The sequence below is a fragment of the Manis javanica genome, chromosome 8 (assembly GCF_040802235.1).
Source record: "Manis javanica isolate MJ-LG chromosome 8, MJ_LKY, whole genome shotgun sequence".
Lineage (NCBI taxonomy): Eukaryota > Metazoa > Chordata > Mammalia > Pholidota > Manidae > Manis > Manis javanica.
In genome coordinates, this window is record NC_133163.1 from 2,874,175 (window position 1) to 2,889,614 (window position 15,440).

The window sequence follows — 15,440 nt, forward strand, 5'->3', positions numbered from 1 at the left end:
TTTGCAGTGGGGTCCTGTTATGGTAGTGCGTGCCGGTGGGCTGCGCATGAGGCACATTCCGTGAAAATAACCAGATAGATAAGCAGCTTGGTGTCCTTTCCTGCCAGCCCCATGGCTGCTAAACTGTAGGTGTGTGATGGGGAGGGTCAGGCGCAGGGTGGCCACTCCACAGGCTACCCAAAGGAGGCTTCTCTGGTAATGAGAAGGCAGTGATGCTGGGGGGCTGCTGCTGAGAGCCACCTGACCTCCCGGTGTCGGCATAGGAAGGGCGTGTGTGGAAGTGGCAGGTGCACTGCTGTGAACAAGTGGGCCATCAGCAGCTTGGCGCTCAGGTGGGACACTGGAGCAGGAAGGAACTTTCACGCAGCCTTTCCACTGGCACAGGCAAGAGTGAGGAGCAGTGGGCGCCACCTGGGGGAGACACATTGTGTCTGGTTCCAGGTGAGGGAGGCAACAGCTCCCTGTGTCCTGGAGGGCAGGTGACACTCGGGACTGCGCCCAGCAGGTGCTCCTCCAGGTGGACACACACCATTTCCCCTGCTTCTTGCAGACCGCTTGCTTCCGGGAGGAGCGTGATGTGCTGGTGAACGGCGACTGTCAGTGGATCACCACACTGCACTACGCCTTTCAGGATGAAAACTACCTGGTATGTTGCCACCACGAATGGGAAGACCTAGGCAGATGGCACTTGCTGGCGCTCATCCTCTGTGCTGTCACCACCAATGGGAAGTGATGCGTTTAAGTGCGCCTCTGACCAGATAAAACTAGGGGCTGCTTTAGTGTAATGATCATCAGGTGGGATTTTTTAAGAAGAGACTTGTGAAACTATGTATACTTTGTTTTTCTCTAAGCACTAAATAACTTGACTACCTTGTTCATTGGGTTTATTACATTTAAATAGACGGGGGCGGGGGGGAGGTTAGGGCATTTCCATCTTAAATTGTGTGGAAGGGTAAGAAACTGCTGTGTGGATTTGAAATGCTGCAGCTGAGTCACTGAGTGGGTGTCTCCGCCTCCGCGTCCGCCTCCACCCCGTTGGCGGCCAGGTTGGAGAGCTGCAGCTTTGTGGCCCTCCCAGTGGTCGAGCTGGGCTCTGTGAGGCCATTGGCACCGGTTTTTGGGTGACTCTTGGTTTCCATGCCCTTGTCATTTATTTATTCTTCCGGCTTGAGCTGGGGCTTGTTTTCAGTACCGGCTGCTTAGCTTTGCGGTCCACAGCTGGTGTAGGGCTGGACTTGAGTGGTCCGTAGAGCAGACACAAGAGTTCAGAAGTGACAGGTAAGCAGACCTTTGGTGTCAGACACTGAGTGATTCACAGCCGCTCTGTTAGGACCCCAAGTTCGAACATGGCTTAGTAAATATACAAGGTCCATACCGTGGAGCTCTGGGTGGGCAGGTGTAGGCACAGACCTCGGAGAAGTCCTCTCAGCCTGGCTGCTCTGGCCACAACGCTTCTGGCACCGTCTCCCCAGCAGTGGCTGCCCGGGGGCTGTGGGTCCCGCAGCCTCGGGGCAGGGACCTAGGCTGCGTTCTGTTCTGTAAGTTCTTTCTTGGTCATGTGCTCCGTTTGCTTACAAGCAGAGTAATGGAGGATTTCTTTTGTTCATTTTGAAATAATCTCTTTGAGACATCTAAGAAATCCCTTAGATTCAAATGCACAGGATTAGGTAAAACTGTTTGTTATGCTCTTCATTTAGAATTTATATATGTTTGTTCTGACAGAGTGGGGCTGCTGGTGTTTGTTGAGCACAAGCCCACGGGTTATCTCAGTCTTCCAGGGACCCAGTGAGGTGGGCATTCATGATTGCTACCGTTTTCGAATGGGGTATCTGGGACGAGGAGAGAGGAAGTCTTTGGCTGAGTTTATGGCACAGACACGGGAGGCCTGAGCCCTCCCTCCGGCAGCAGCAGATCCTGATGTTCTGGGGCCGTCTCCGTGTAAACCCCCTGCTCTGGGTGAACTGTCTCCAGTTCATTCCCTGTTCTGGTGAGAATTGAGTGGAGTTTCCCAAGCAGTGCTGGGCAACATGGGTCTGTACAGGAGGAAAACCACATTTTTTTGCTTCTAATGCTTTTCCTGAAATCAGCATAGCATGTTACTGTCTGGAACTTTAGCCATTATGAAGCTGCTTCTGTGCGAAGGCAGTCAGTTTGGAATTCCAGTGAAGAAGCCAGCCTCTCGAGTTGTTGGAGTTGCCTGATGGAAGCACAGTGACAGTTAATGAGAGAAGACAGGCGGCCTGGGTCCTGTTCTGGGCACCAGCAGGCCCAGGCCTGGCCACTGTTCCTGCCACCCACAGGTGGTGCCTCGGGCAGGTTCTTACCTTCCTGGCACCACGGCAGTTACCCTGCTGTGGGTGGTGGTGAGGTGGTACAAGGTACAGGCTGTGTCAGGGTCCTCGGGCTGCCCTGCAGAGCCACTTCGTGTTACCCTTTCTGTTGAAGGTCTCTAAACTTGGCATTCTATAAACATTAAACCTGTTTCACCAGTAACTAAATGGGTGTTGCCTTACTGACTTAGTTCAGAATCCTGTGTTACGTGACAGAAGAAGTAATCAGTCTAGTTCTTACCAAAAATTAGTTTCTGCTTGTCTGCCTTATGAGCCATTCAGGTTTTCCAGAAGCCCATCAATCATATTTAATGTTTTTTATTTTTCTGTCTAGATTCTAGGTAGACACAGAGACCATGGAGGGCCCGCCAGATGCGGTGCTTGGCTCGTTGATTCTCTGTGCTTAGGGCCGAGAGACGTTGGCTCTTCCTTCACATGACCTCCCCTTCCACGTGCACACCCGTCAGCGGGAGTTGTGGCCTCTTCCACAGATGCCTACAGTACCTATGGCCCATGTCTTCATTCTTTCCACCCCTCACCAGCCTGTCATCCTCACCTCCTGCCTGGGCCACATTGACCTCCCAGTTCCCCTCCCACCCTGCTCTTGTCCTGCATCTTCCAGCTCCTCCTTCCCAGGGCAGTGAGAGAAAGTGCATACCCCTTAGCCAGGCTGCAGCTTCCCCTGCTCCTCGAGGGGGCCTGCGGGGTCTGGCCTTATCCCCTCCTCACTCATGCACCGCTGTAGTCAGTTTTCCGTCCCTCCAGCAGGCCACATTCATCCTCCCCTTAGCCTCTGCACACATCCCTTTGTCTGGAACCCAGTCCGTGGCCCTACTGAGGCCAGCTCCTGCCCGTCATCCAGGCCCCGCACATCCGCAGCCATGCCATGCGGCTCAGCACTCGTTCTGACAGACGCCGCTCTGACATCACCACGATCGTCTCCATGCTTGCTGTGGTCTCTCCCTGTGCTGACGTCAGCTCCACAGAGTGGGGCCTGTCCCCCAGAGGGGTGCCGACAGCTTCTTAGGAGGAAATGAGTGAGAGGCTGAGAGAAGGGGCTCGCACCTGCCAAGAGCCTGCTGCAGAGCAGGAGCCGTGCAGCGGGTGGGGGCAGGATGCGAGTACTTGGGACTCACACACTCGCTGTGGACTGGAGGGTGGGAAGGTCAGCCCCCGAGACCAGGCCAGGGAAGGTCCCTGGGAGGAGGCGTCAGTTGGAGTGAGCCTCAGAAGCTGCGTCTCTGAGGCAGAATGGGAGAGTTGTCCATAAAAATTCCACTGGAGAACAGGGCCCTAGAGTGAAGGCCCCTCCTGCAGATGAGCGCGGGGGCACAGCAGCCGTCTCCTTCCTGTGCGGAGCCGTAGCGCTTGGGTCGAGATCCGGGTCTGGGGTCTGGCTGCTTGGGTTCGAATCGTAGCTCTGCCTCTAGCTGCGTGCCTGGGCATGTCATCAAGCCCTGGGTCCTTGCCTGCAAAGTGGACCCTGGGTAGCACCTGTGGCCAGGGTGTGTGAGCACTACTGAGGTGATGGCGTGGTCAGCACCTCAACTTGCTCGCTGAGTGGTAGCTGCCCAGTAAACATTAAATAACTGTTTTTCTCTGGCTGCATAGACAGGGTGCTGGTATTTCTTCTCTGTGTTGGTTAGTTTAAAGTTAACTGCTCAGACCAGACCATGGATCTCTTAAACGGAAACGGTTATCAAAGAAGGTGATTCCTGCGTCTAGGGCCGCCGGCTTCTCGAGCATCTCTGAGATGTGGCTGCCGGGCCCTTGGGCAGGTGGCTCGCTCCCAAGAGCAGAACACCCAGCCCCTCAGCATTTCCTCTCTTGGGGCTCTGATTCCCACTGAACAGTAGATTTTCTGGCTGTTCCATGGGGGTGAGCCCGTACTTAGCTTACAGCTAGTTTCACTTGACTGTGGACAGCTCACCTCCCTGCTCTGGCCCACTGTCTTCCTGTGACGTGAGGACCTAGAGAATCATTTTTAACACAGTAGCACTTGACAGTCGACTATTAATCATGCTTCCACTGTGGAGCACTGGCTGCTAAAGTGCCTTCTCCAGCATCAAACCCTTTTTCCATTGATTAAATGTTATTTGTTGAAGTTCATTCTCTACCAGATGCATAGCTTTAAATAATCTCAGTATCATCTAACACACCACGGTTGTGTTCTGGGAGGGAAAGTCCTAGATGACAGCAGCACCAGGGGAGCCATCGGTTCCAGCTTGGGGCTGACAGCTTCCATGTTAAGAGTTGGGCCTTCAACTGTCAGGTGGTGACTGAATACTGTGCTCTCTCCCCTGTCCTGATCTGTAGTACTTGGTCATGGATTACTACGTGGGTGGTGATTTACTCACCCTGCTCAGTAAATTTGAAGACAAGCTCCCAGAAGATATGGCAAGATTCTACATTGGTGAGATGGTGCTGGCCATTGACTCCATCCATCAGCTTCATTATGTGCACAGGTAATCACCTTACAGATTTTATGGAACCCCATGCAATGTGTTAAACTATTCCTCTCGGAGTTCCCTGACCCACTGACCCAGATACCAAGCTGTCTAGAGAAGTTATACAATAGCTGTCCTCACGTGGAACTGCCACAGCATAAAGTGACTTACTCAGGTCACCCTCTGCGGACCCCAGCGCCTGGCCCTGCCCCCAGGAGATTCCAGCTCTATTGTGACTGTGGTGATGATCTTACTCCCACCACCCAAAGCCACCTTGTCTTTTGGTACTTACTTGATGTTGACTCACCCTCTCCCCTGCTGCTGCATCTCCTCCAGATGCCTACCTGCCCCCTGAGCTCATGTGGGTTTCCCATCCCACTGTGTCTCTGTCATCTCCGCTCCACCTTCTCTCTGTCTCATACCAACCCCAGGGGCCACAGCCTTGATCACCCCACAGAACACTCAGAAGAAAGATTGGGGTGAAGAGAGAGGCTCACATCACAGCAGCGTAAGGGGCCTGAGTTGAGTAAGAGTGTGACTGTCCGCAGGAGGGTCATATGGGGTGAAAGTATGAGGCAGGCCCTTCGGCTCCCCCACCCACTCTGCTTCGGGGGTAGCACCTTAACGCTGGTGCAGTGGCCCTGAGGGCTGTTTGTTTGAGTTGTTTTATTTTTATCAAAGTAATTCCATGGCAGTAGTTTTAAAAAGTCTAAATAGTTCTACAGGGCTTGTAACAAAACAGGAGTCCCAGCCCTGCCCTGATGCCACTCTCCACGGGTGGCACCTGTCACTTCTTAGCTGCTTCTCCGGTACCTGACCTCGTCTGTCCAGGTATCATGAGGGGGTCAGAGCTGCCAAAGTGGACGTGTACTCTCCTACCTAAAGCATCTCTCCCACATGTGTTCCAGACCCCCCTCTCGCACGCTGTCCCAGTTAGTAGAATAACAGCTTTTGGCTAAATAAGTGTTTGCTATTTATAATATAATGATTGTGAATATTACTCACAGATGAGCCTCGTAGTGTACAATAGTTACACTGCTGTAAATTGTCTTCTCTGGAGTTAATAATTACCCTGCTTTTTTATTAGCTAGCTTCTGTGTAGCTGTCACCAATTATCTCCCAATATGGTGGCCAAATCAAACAGCTCTAGCCATGTCGGGAAGCACCTCATCTTTCCTGGGCGTGGTCCCCTCCAGCCTCGCCATTCCTCTCAGCTTTGGTCTTCTCCAGGCTCATTAGACTGTTCTCTTTCTGGGATTTCTTTTCAAGTGGAAAGATCCCCCTCCCTGCGTCTGGGGCTGGGCCCTTGTTCCTGAGTCACACATCTTCCCCTTTCTCAGTTTATTCTCTGGATTTGGTAGCACATGTCCTGCATGGGAGGAAGAGGAGGCCTGCGAGAAAACTGACAGCAGCATCTCAGGCCCGCCACATGGTGACTGATACCTTATGCCATGTGCAGTTTGAGATTAGGAACTGCCTTCTTCTCAGGACCACACGGGACCACTCCTGTCTCCTGCCCTCAGTGTTGCTGTGGAGGTTTGCAGCCATCGCAGTTCCCCTGGCATCACCTTGTGTGGGTCACAGACCCCTCCCGGCTCAGCCTCCACAGCCTGTCATTTTCCTGCGCAGACGGGGTTCCTGCTCTGAGAACAGCACGGGCTCCCAGGGCCGGAGCGGCCCCGCTGCTTGGAAGGAGCTGGGAGCCGGGGTGCCCCGCACCACAGCGAGCCCAGGGAGCTGCCCCCACATAGCAGCTGTGTCTTCTGGGGTGATGAGCTCAGGCCAGACTTCTGTTTTCTCATACGCTTCTCGTGTAGTTACACCTGCTTCTGTCGCAGTTACTGTAGTTGTTCTTAACGTTAGAGCTACACTCTACCTTTTTGACAGAACTCTGCCTAATTCATACCAGAGATAAATGTCTTTGGATTTGTCTCAGATCTCCAGGGAAATTAATTTGACCACCTTTTTAGTAGTTTCTTCTTTTCCTGTGTCCCCTAATTAGAAACCTTTCTCCTCATTCTCTTAATTGGCTTTGTAGAAGCTCTGTTCTGTCATTTGACTTCCAGACATACTAGGAGACATTATGTAATTCTAACCCTCCCCATAAACTCAGTATTTAGACTAAGTGCTTGAATGACCCAGTCTAACAACAGAAAGTTTTGTGTTTTTGCTAGAAAGTTCACAAAGTCAGGTTTTATAGGAAGTCGGCCCTATCTCTTTGTGGGTACATTGTGAATAAGTGGAAACTACATTTGGTAGGGCCAGAAATTAGTGAATTGCATTAGCACAAGAGTTATATTACCAGTGGGTGTGACAGGCATGACTCAGACCCTGTGCCATAGCTTCAGGCCCTTGTGGTTGAATGTGGCCCTTGGTGACTTGGGGGCAGTGCCTGCTGCTCACCAGCTGGGCTTCTGTTGGCAGAACAGCTGCTCCCTGGCTCTGGCAGCAAGGAAGCAGTGGGAAGCCAAGGCCAGAAGCACACTGTGCAGGTGGGCGCCTGAGAGGCTTGCCCCTGGTGCCAGCAGAGGCGGAAGCCAAGGGTGAAGGTACGTGGAGGATTGCGGACAGGGAACATGACACCCTGGAAGAGCGGGTTGTACATCTCGTAAAAGAAATGGAAATGGGGGACAAGTTTAAGGGAAAGACTGTTCAGAGAACAAAAAAGGTCTTAGAAAAGAAAGACTAGACAAAGTAGAGAGCTGAGAAGAGGTGATGGGAAAGTAGGGAAATCTGAGCAAGGTGGAGAAGTAGGACGCATCGGTGTCACAGTGGCTCTGGAACCGCCCCCCAAGGAGGGGATCTGATTGATCTCCACCCGAAGGGCTCCCCAGTTGTCCTGACGCCAGCTTGCTTGCTTACTGAATGTACCTTTGCCCTCTTGATTTGACATGACATCTCTGTTGTTGGTCTGGTCTGGGCACCGCCCTCTGCCCTGTTGTCCCTGTGTCTGTCCGTGCACTGGGATACTACCACTTTGCTCATGGAGGCTTGGAATCACGTGGCCAGACCCCCATCACACCTCTTTATCCTCCGTGTTTTTCTGGCTACATTTTGGTGTTGATTGATCCACAAGAGCTTCACTTTCAACTTTGTCTGGCTCCAAAAAGAACAGGACATTGATTTTTTTTTAAATTTGATGGGCCTCCTCATCTATACATTTTTTTTAACTTCTGGAAAGTTCTCTTGGATTACAGTTTCAAATATTAGTTATATTCTATTTTAATTTCTTCAAGAACTCTGTTTATATATGTGTTGGACCTTCTTTGCTGTTGCATTCAGTTTCCGATCATTTCTCTTTGATCCTTTTTACTTCGCAGATTTTTATTCTGGATCTTTTCCTCCCCTTTTTTCAGGGCCTTTTAGTACATCATGTTCACTCGAGTTCAGTCTCCTTTGGGCATCTTATAATTTAATCTTCATTTCTGATAAGATTTTGTCTCTTCTGTTTCTTTCCTGAGTTGAATTAGCTCACTTGATTTCTTCTTGTATTTGTCTAGTTCTGTTCTTAGTTTTTGTTTCTCTGACCAACTGAGGGATTGTTTTTTTTTCTCTTCCACATTCCTGAGTGCTCATATAAGGATATTTATTTCATTTTTTAAAGGATATCTATATTATATTATTTTAAATATTTAAATATTACTAATTATTTACATGTATAGTATGTTTTATTTCACTTATTTAGAAGTATTTGTTTTATTAAAGGATATTTATAGATGAGCTCCGAGTGCTGTGCTAGGGTTTCCTTTCACTTCGTGGCTCTTTCTTGGGGTGGACACGTCATCTTCTGCTCACCTTCATTTGTGGGGCTCATCCCTGTTGCCGAGAGTTGTTGACATGCCCCTTTGTTTTCCTCGAGGTGTTGCACCTGTCACATAAGGCCAGCCCGGTTTACTTAGCCAGTCTGCTGCACATGCACATTAGGTGGAATCCACTCTTTGGCCGTTTGAGTTCCACCTGCAATCCCCTTGGTGAACATCTTTCTTTGCTTTGTCTTTATAGTTTGCATTCTCTTTCATTCTGTAGTCACATAAGCTCGCTCTGCTGGAAAGGAGGGCTTGTGCTTTAAGTGCTGCCCCCCGTCCCCTGCCAGTGTTCCCAAGCTCATGGAACAGTAGTAGGACTATGGGTTCAGTGAGACAGATGCAGGTTTACCTTCCCGCTCTCCACTCACTTATGTATAATTGGGCAGATTACGCGATTCCTAAGCCTCACTGTCTTTATCTGTAAAGTGCAGTCTGGGTGTGCGGGTGGTTTGTTGGCCTGCAGTGGTCTTGCCCCAGAGCTTCACCTGATGACTGTGCTCTTCAGGGCTCGGCCACCCTTTGCACCTCGTTTCATGTTCCTCATCACACTTAGCACACAGACTGTATTCTGTGCTCCTCAGCCCACGTGCACATTCGCACACGTGCATGTTCATTCTCTGACACCTCGGCTCATGTGGAGTTTCGTGAAGGCAGGGGAAGTGTCAGCTCATCACTCCTGTGGACCTGGGGTCGAGGGCAGTGCCAGCAAAGGAGGTGCTTGTGAACCACTGGACAGCGGGGCTGGCAGGAGGGGAGGGGAAGATCAGTACCAGCCTCTCCCCGGGTAGCTGGGGGCTGACTGGTGCTCAGGAGTGAGTTGGGGGGCGACTGCTGCTGTCGTGTCCTTCATCACAGGGACGCGTTCTGGGTGGTCAGCACTCTCGTGAAATCACGCTAGCACGTCCTCAGCTGGTCCACGACTAGTCTAAGGGCTTTGACTGCCTGTTGTGTTGCATGGAAATGGTTAACTTATGTGTTTATTTTCTAACAGAGACATTAAACCTGACAATGTCCTTTTGGACGTGAATGGTCATATCCGCCTGGCTGACTTTGGATCATGTTTGAAGATGAATGATGATGGAACTGTAGGTATTTTTGTTGGAAATTTTCTATTTGGTTTTGGGTTTTGCTTATAATTAGAAGGGGCTTAATTTTCATTTTGAGATACAATTCAGAAATTAAGTTTATAAATAGGAGTTAAGATAAATCCATTAAGGAGGCAGCTGAAATTTTCTATTTAAGTTTAAAACATTTTTATTGCTTTGGGTGTTTACAAAAGTAATGCATATGCTTTCTAAAGTGGAGGGTTGTCAAGTTTCTTCAAAGCCCTGGGCAGCCAAGAGCATGTCAAATTGTGGCAAAAGAGAAGCAGGTCTGGAGTTCTTTCCTAAAATATGGGGTCCAGGCTGTCATGGGGACAGAAGTTAACTGAAACAGTACATACTCATTTCTGCCCAACAACAGGTAACTCCCTGATAGTCAGGGATTTTCTTTCTGTGGGTGTTACAGATCTAGAAACAGGGGCCCTTGGGCCTCAGTTTCCAGGGCCAGCCAGCACGCCCACTGCAAAGCAGGACATGTTGGTCCCGCCATCACCCAGAGACCTGGCTTGGGCCTCGGTCAGACCAGCATCGCAGCTTAGGGACCTCGGGTGGGGCTGCCCTGGCTCAGCTCACTGCCGCTCCGTAGCTGCTTGCAGTGAACTGCTCTCACTGTAGGAAACAGCTGGCGTTTCTCCTACAGTCCCCATTGCAGTCTTGTCTTAGATTTTTGGAAGTCTTCTCCGGGAGAGAGCAGGCCCATTCTTTCCTGCTGGCGAGTTTCAGGCATCAGCGAAAGAAGCTGTGAAGCTGATGTCATTGTTCTCGGAGTGAAGCCTTCCCTGGGGCCAGTTTCTTGCTTCTGAAAGTCTACACTGTGTGTTGGTTCATTGGTAACTGGCACTGTCCCCAAGTCCTGTCTCCTGATGACGGAACAGGAGCCAGAGCCTTGCTTGGTCACCTTTCCTAGACTGTGCATTCCTCCCTGATGTGGCCGCTCACCTGTCACCACCTGATAATGCTCCCTTCTTCCCGCGGTGGGGTGGAGCTGCAGCTGGGAAGCACGGAATGCCTAGAAGTGACTCTGGCTGCATGACAGAGGCAGACCTTCCTGCTGCTTCATTCAGACCAACTTAGGGTGCTGCCTTGTTACCCCAGGCTTTCTTCTCAGCCATGACCCAAGGGAGAGTCTGGCCTTTCCCTGGACAGGCCTCTTATGGTTCTTTGCCCACATCCTTGCTGACCCTTGGCCTTGTAGACTCATATTCTCCACATGCTCTGAGGCCCATCGATGATTCTCAGTTTACCCAGCCCCCCTTCTCTGCAGATTGCTGCCATGCTGATTGCAGCTCTCCGTAGAGGTGTGGCTGTTTTGAGGCTTTTTCCTGCTGACGTCAATAGCTGAGGGATTGTTCTTCCCTGTTGAAGGGCCTTAGCCTCCTGGTTTCCCATCTGGGGAATGCTATAGCACCCAGCTAGTATCTGGATCTACCCACAGATGCTCCCTTTGGGAGTCTGAAGGGTGGGCCTGTCTATGAGCAGCCTCAGCAATTCCTGGGGTGGGTTAGAAATTTGGGGTCATGGGCCCCACCGTAAAGCTTACATTTTATAAGAACCCAGGAGGTCTCTATGCAACTGAAAGTCTTAGAGAGGCTGGTCTCTGAACCACACATTGAGTAGTGGGAAATGCCACCCCTTGCAGGACTAGGATGCCATTTGGGGGCTGTGAAGGGCACTTGAGCATGGAGAGACCAGGTGTGCAAGGGTCTCATGCATTCTAGAAACTGCCCAATGTTTAGTGCTACAAGAGATCATTTATATTAGTTGAATTTAAGTTGTTAACCTTTAAATTGTGATCATGTGCCCGTTTTAGTCCATGACTATTTCATTACCTGTGTCCCATTTTAGAGGAGGCGGCTAGAGGTTTGGCATTAGGTGCGCCCTAGACTTGCCCTTTAACATCACCCTCTTCCATAAGGTTCAGTCCTCAGTGGCAGTGGGCACACCTGACTACATCTCGCCAGAGATTCTGCAGGCGATGGAGGACGGCATGGGCAAGTACGGCCCCGAGTGCGACTGGTGGTCCCTGGGCGTCTGCATGTATGAAATGCTGTATGGAGAAACGCCATTTTATGCAGAATCCCTCGTGGAGACCTATGGAAAGATTATGAACCATGAAGTAAGACACTGGGTTTGCACAGCCTGCCATGTTCTGGTGCCGAGGAGCAGGCCTGGAGGCAGAGAGCAGCCTGGTGGGGGTGGGGGAGTGTTGGCAAGCTGGGGTAGTTGTATGGGAGGAGGTGGGGGGCTGCCCGGCAGGGTGGGGGCGTTCAGGGGAGTGAGGAGGTAGACCCAGCACAGGTTGCAGGAGGGTGGGAGGCCTTGGGGGTGACCCATTCCCCTGGGGAGGGGGCTTCTCTGGGCAGAGCCCCTGACGGGAAGCCGGCTGTGGTAGGGAGAGGCAGGTGTGGGTGCGGCCGTGTGAGTGTGGTGAGGCACCTTGGGTTGGGCCACTGGGAGGAGCAGTTGGGCGGTTTGACCTGTGGGTCTAGATTGATCAGATAGTTGCCAGCTGTCGTGCCACATCTGTTTTCCCAGAAATCAGCTCTCATACATACATGGATTGTGCATCTCAACATAGGGGGTTCTTAATCCTTTCTGCGTCCTATTTCTTTGCCTCTTATTTTTACCTTTTCCCTTTCCCAGCTGTTCATTTTCATTTTGATGTTGCCTGCCTTCTATCTTTCCTTCGTTTTCTTGTTTTTTATTATTTCCTCTTCCATCTAATATTTTTGTCATGTTTTTTTCTTTATTCTTACATGCATTTTTTTCTAATGCCATCCCCACCCCTCCTGCCAGTATGCTTGCAGCATTCTTTCCCCACCTGCTCTGCCACCCAGCCCCCCGATGTTCCCACTCAATGCTGACCTGTTCCCCATCAGTGCTCGTGGCCGGGAGCAGGTGAACTCTGACCTGATGAATGTTCTTCCCTCTAAGTCCAAGTCAGAGCAAGTTACACTTTCATAAAGCACTTTTGCAGAGTAAAAATAAATTCTTTCACTTATAAATTAGTCTGTAATCACTGTGGATACTTCAGACAGTGCAAACATGTACATGGTGTTGGTGAGGGGCAGCCTAGCTGCTCAGTGTGAGGCGCTGATGAGGTGGGAGCAGGATGCAGGGCCTCTGAAAACCTTCGGGGTGGTGCTGTGCCGCCCTGGGCCTCTCGTGTGTCCTAGTCAGTGTCCACAGCAGCCGTGAGGCAGAGCTGCTGTCCCCGCAGAGATCACCAAGGTGATATCTGGACCACAGCTCCATCTCTCAGCACCTCTTGCTGTGTGGTGTGCAGCCTTGCAGATTTAATGCAGGGACTGTGTTCACATAGCATATGGCCAGCTGTTTGTCCTCTTATGCTCAGCACACAGATGTGGGCCTTCCTGTGTGTGTTTGTGTCTGTACTGTATCTCTTCTTAACAAGCTCCTTTTTGACAGGCATTTAGCTCATTTGCAGTTTTCTTGGTCAGCATATAATGCTGTCCCGAGCATGTTATGTTTTCTCTTTGTGACTTTCTGTAGAATAAGTCTTTAGACATGGAGTTGCCATCTGTGCTCTACAGAGGCTTGAGCTGTGTGCCCCACTGCAGCACGTTGTCCCTGTTTATTGCACTTTGATAGGTGACAGCTTATTGTCATTTTGGTTTTGCATGAGGTGGAAATAAGTCTGCCATGAGTAAAGCAGCAAGACTGATGATTTTCTTGTTTGCTTTCTGAAATTCAGCTTCCTTTGTTTGCATTCGGTTACCATGAAATAAAACATTACTGATGCTGTGGAGGGAGCTGCTATTTCTACTTTGCTCCCTGTAATGTCTGTACCCCTCCGAGTTTTCTGAGTAAGTTTTCATCAGTGTCCGCTCATCTCCCTCCCCCCCTGCAGGAGCGGTTTCAGTTCCCATCCCACATTGCGGATGTGTCTGAAGAAGCCAAAGATCTCATTCAGAGACTCATTTGCAGCAGAGAGCGCCGGCTGGGGCAGAACGGGATAGAGGACTTCAAGAAGCACGCGTTTTTCCAAGGCCTAAACTGGGAAAATATACGCAACCTAGAGGCACCTTACATCCCCGATGTGAGCAGTCCCTCGGACACATCTAACTTCGATGTGGATGACGATGTGCTGAGAAATATTGTAAGTGTAGCAGCTGCGTAGGCCTCAGTAAAACACCTCTGTAGGGCCGAATGTTAGCAGTGTTATGGGGAAGGTGTTGCTTACCAAGATGATAAATCCGAGAACTGTGTGGTTTTTAAAATTTGGCAGTTGTTCAAGAAAATGCACCTTTTATTCCAGCCATCAACTTGGTCCTTAATGTCCCTTTTAAAAAATGAGAATTGCTCGGTTTGAGTAAAATGGAGTTAAATAGCTCTTTTGTTTTGGAACTCATCAGAAATACTTTTGCTTTTATTGTCATGATACTTTCTGCCTTTTCAAAGCAATGCCTCAGATATCACTTCACGGCAGCCCTGTCACCCCTTCTAGACCTGGAAATGCTGCAGCCAGGCCGGGAGCCTGGCTGTGGCCCCAGGGTGTATGTGAGCCTCTTGGGGTCCCGTCCTCCTCACGGTCCCTGTGAATGAGAGCGCGCCCTGTGTCTTAAGTGTCTGGATGCCCGTTTCTTGCACAGCAAGAGTACGGGCACTTTGGCAGGGACCTGCACATCCGAGCCTTTGTGCCAACACTCGGGGTGGGTTCTCCAGGCTGGGCCTGGCTCGGGCCTCGGGGGTCCGCCTGGGCCGCAGGGCTCCTCGTGCACTTGGCAGTGCTTTTGGCCCCAGAGAGTTTTGCTGTAAAATGTTGTAAAGTACTTTGTTCTTATCAAAATCCAGCTGTTTTAGACCAAACTGGTGACTTGGTTTGGGGGTAGAGAAACTCAAGTTTGACCACATAAAAGAATCTTCTGGATCACTCCCTAATTCAGAGAACTTGTCTTACTAATGTAAGAGCTGACCTCCAGACCACATGAACAGAAGTATGTCATTGTTGAAAGGATTTTTCCTAGACTCCAAAGAAACTGTTTCCACACTGTAAGTTTCCAGATAACTTTGAATTTATTTTTAATAAAAAAAGGATCCTGAAACTGAAAAATAGAGTTGTAACAAACAGTCTAAAGTGGTCTACCTTTGGGTTCCAGACCTCTTTCTGCCTTTGGCCTCCGTTTCAGGCCAAGAGCCACAGTGTTCCATCCTCTGCCCCACGTCCCCCCAGTGCCCCCACTGTCCCTCTGCTCAGGATCGTGTCGAGCAGCTGTGGCTTTAAGTCTGAATGTCACTAGTGTGTCCTGAGTCCAGCCTGTGCTGCCGCTGTCAGAGGCATCGTGTCTGTCCTCCTAACTGCACCGTACACGCAGAGCCAGCCTTCCGGAAGGCCGTGTGGCCCTCCCTGGGCAGCCTGCTTCCAGTTACCATGAGGTCTCTCCTCCTCCTCTCCTGCTGTTTAGACACAGGTTTCATTCGTGTCGTATGTGTTCCTGTGCAGGAAATACTACCTCCTGGCTCTCATCCAGGCTTCTCAGGACTGCACCTCCCTTTCATCGGCTTTACATTCACAACGGAAAGGTATGCCTCGGTTTACCGTCCCGGCTGAGCCTTCCCTTAGGGTGGACGAGCAGGTTGAGTCGGCTTCCGTGCAAGGGAATTAAATGCTGAATGAGAGAACTGTCTTTGGCTTAACCTCTGTGTGTGTCGCATGCTTGCACATGAGGTGCATTGTTGAGCAGGTTGGTGGTTAGCGAGTAGCTTAGCCAACCTCAAGAGTGCTGGAATCAA

General features: G+C 50.5%; 1 protein-coding gene across 3 annotated transcripts in view; it reads left to right on the forward strand.

Annotated features, from left to right (window-relative positions):
* The window catches only part of CDC42BPB (CDC42 binding protein kinase beta), a 109,725-nt gene that overhangs the window by 57,080 nt on the left and 37,205 nt on the right, over positions 1-15,440 (forward strand). For all 3 annotated transcript variants that reach the window (XR_012133649.1, XM_036991926.2, XM_073241808.1), the window contains exons 4-9: positions 551-646; positions 4,647-4,795; positions 9,575-9,668; positions 11,602-11,802; positions 13,558-13,806; positions 15,151-15,230. Coding sequence is in view for 2 of the 3 variants with exons in the window: in XM_036991926.2 (XP_036847821.2) it covers positions 551-646; positions 4,647-4,795; positions 9,575-9,668; positions 11,602-11,802; positions 13,558-13,806; positions 15,151-15,230 (869 nt within the window). In the remaining variant the exon portion in view is untranslated. The remainder of the gene's footprint in view (positions 1-550; positions 647-4,646; positions 4,796-9,574; positions 9,669-11,601; positions 11,803-13,557; positions 13,807-15,150; positions 15,231-15,440) is intronic.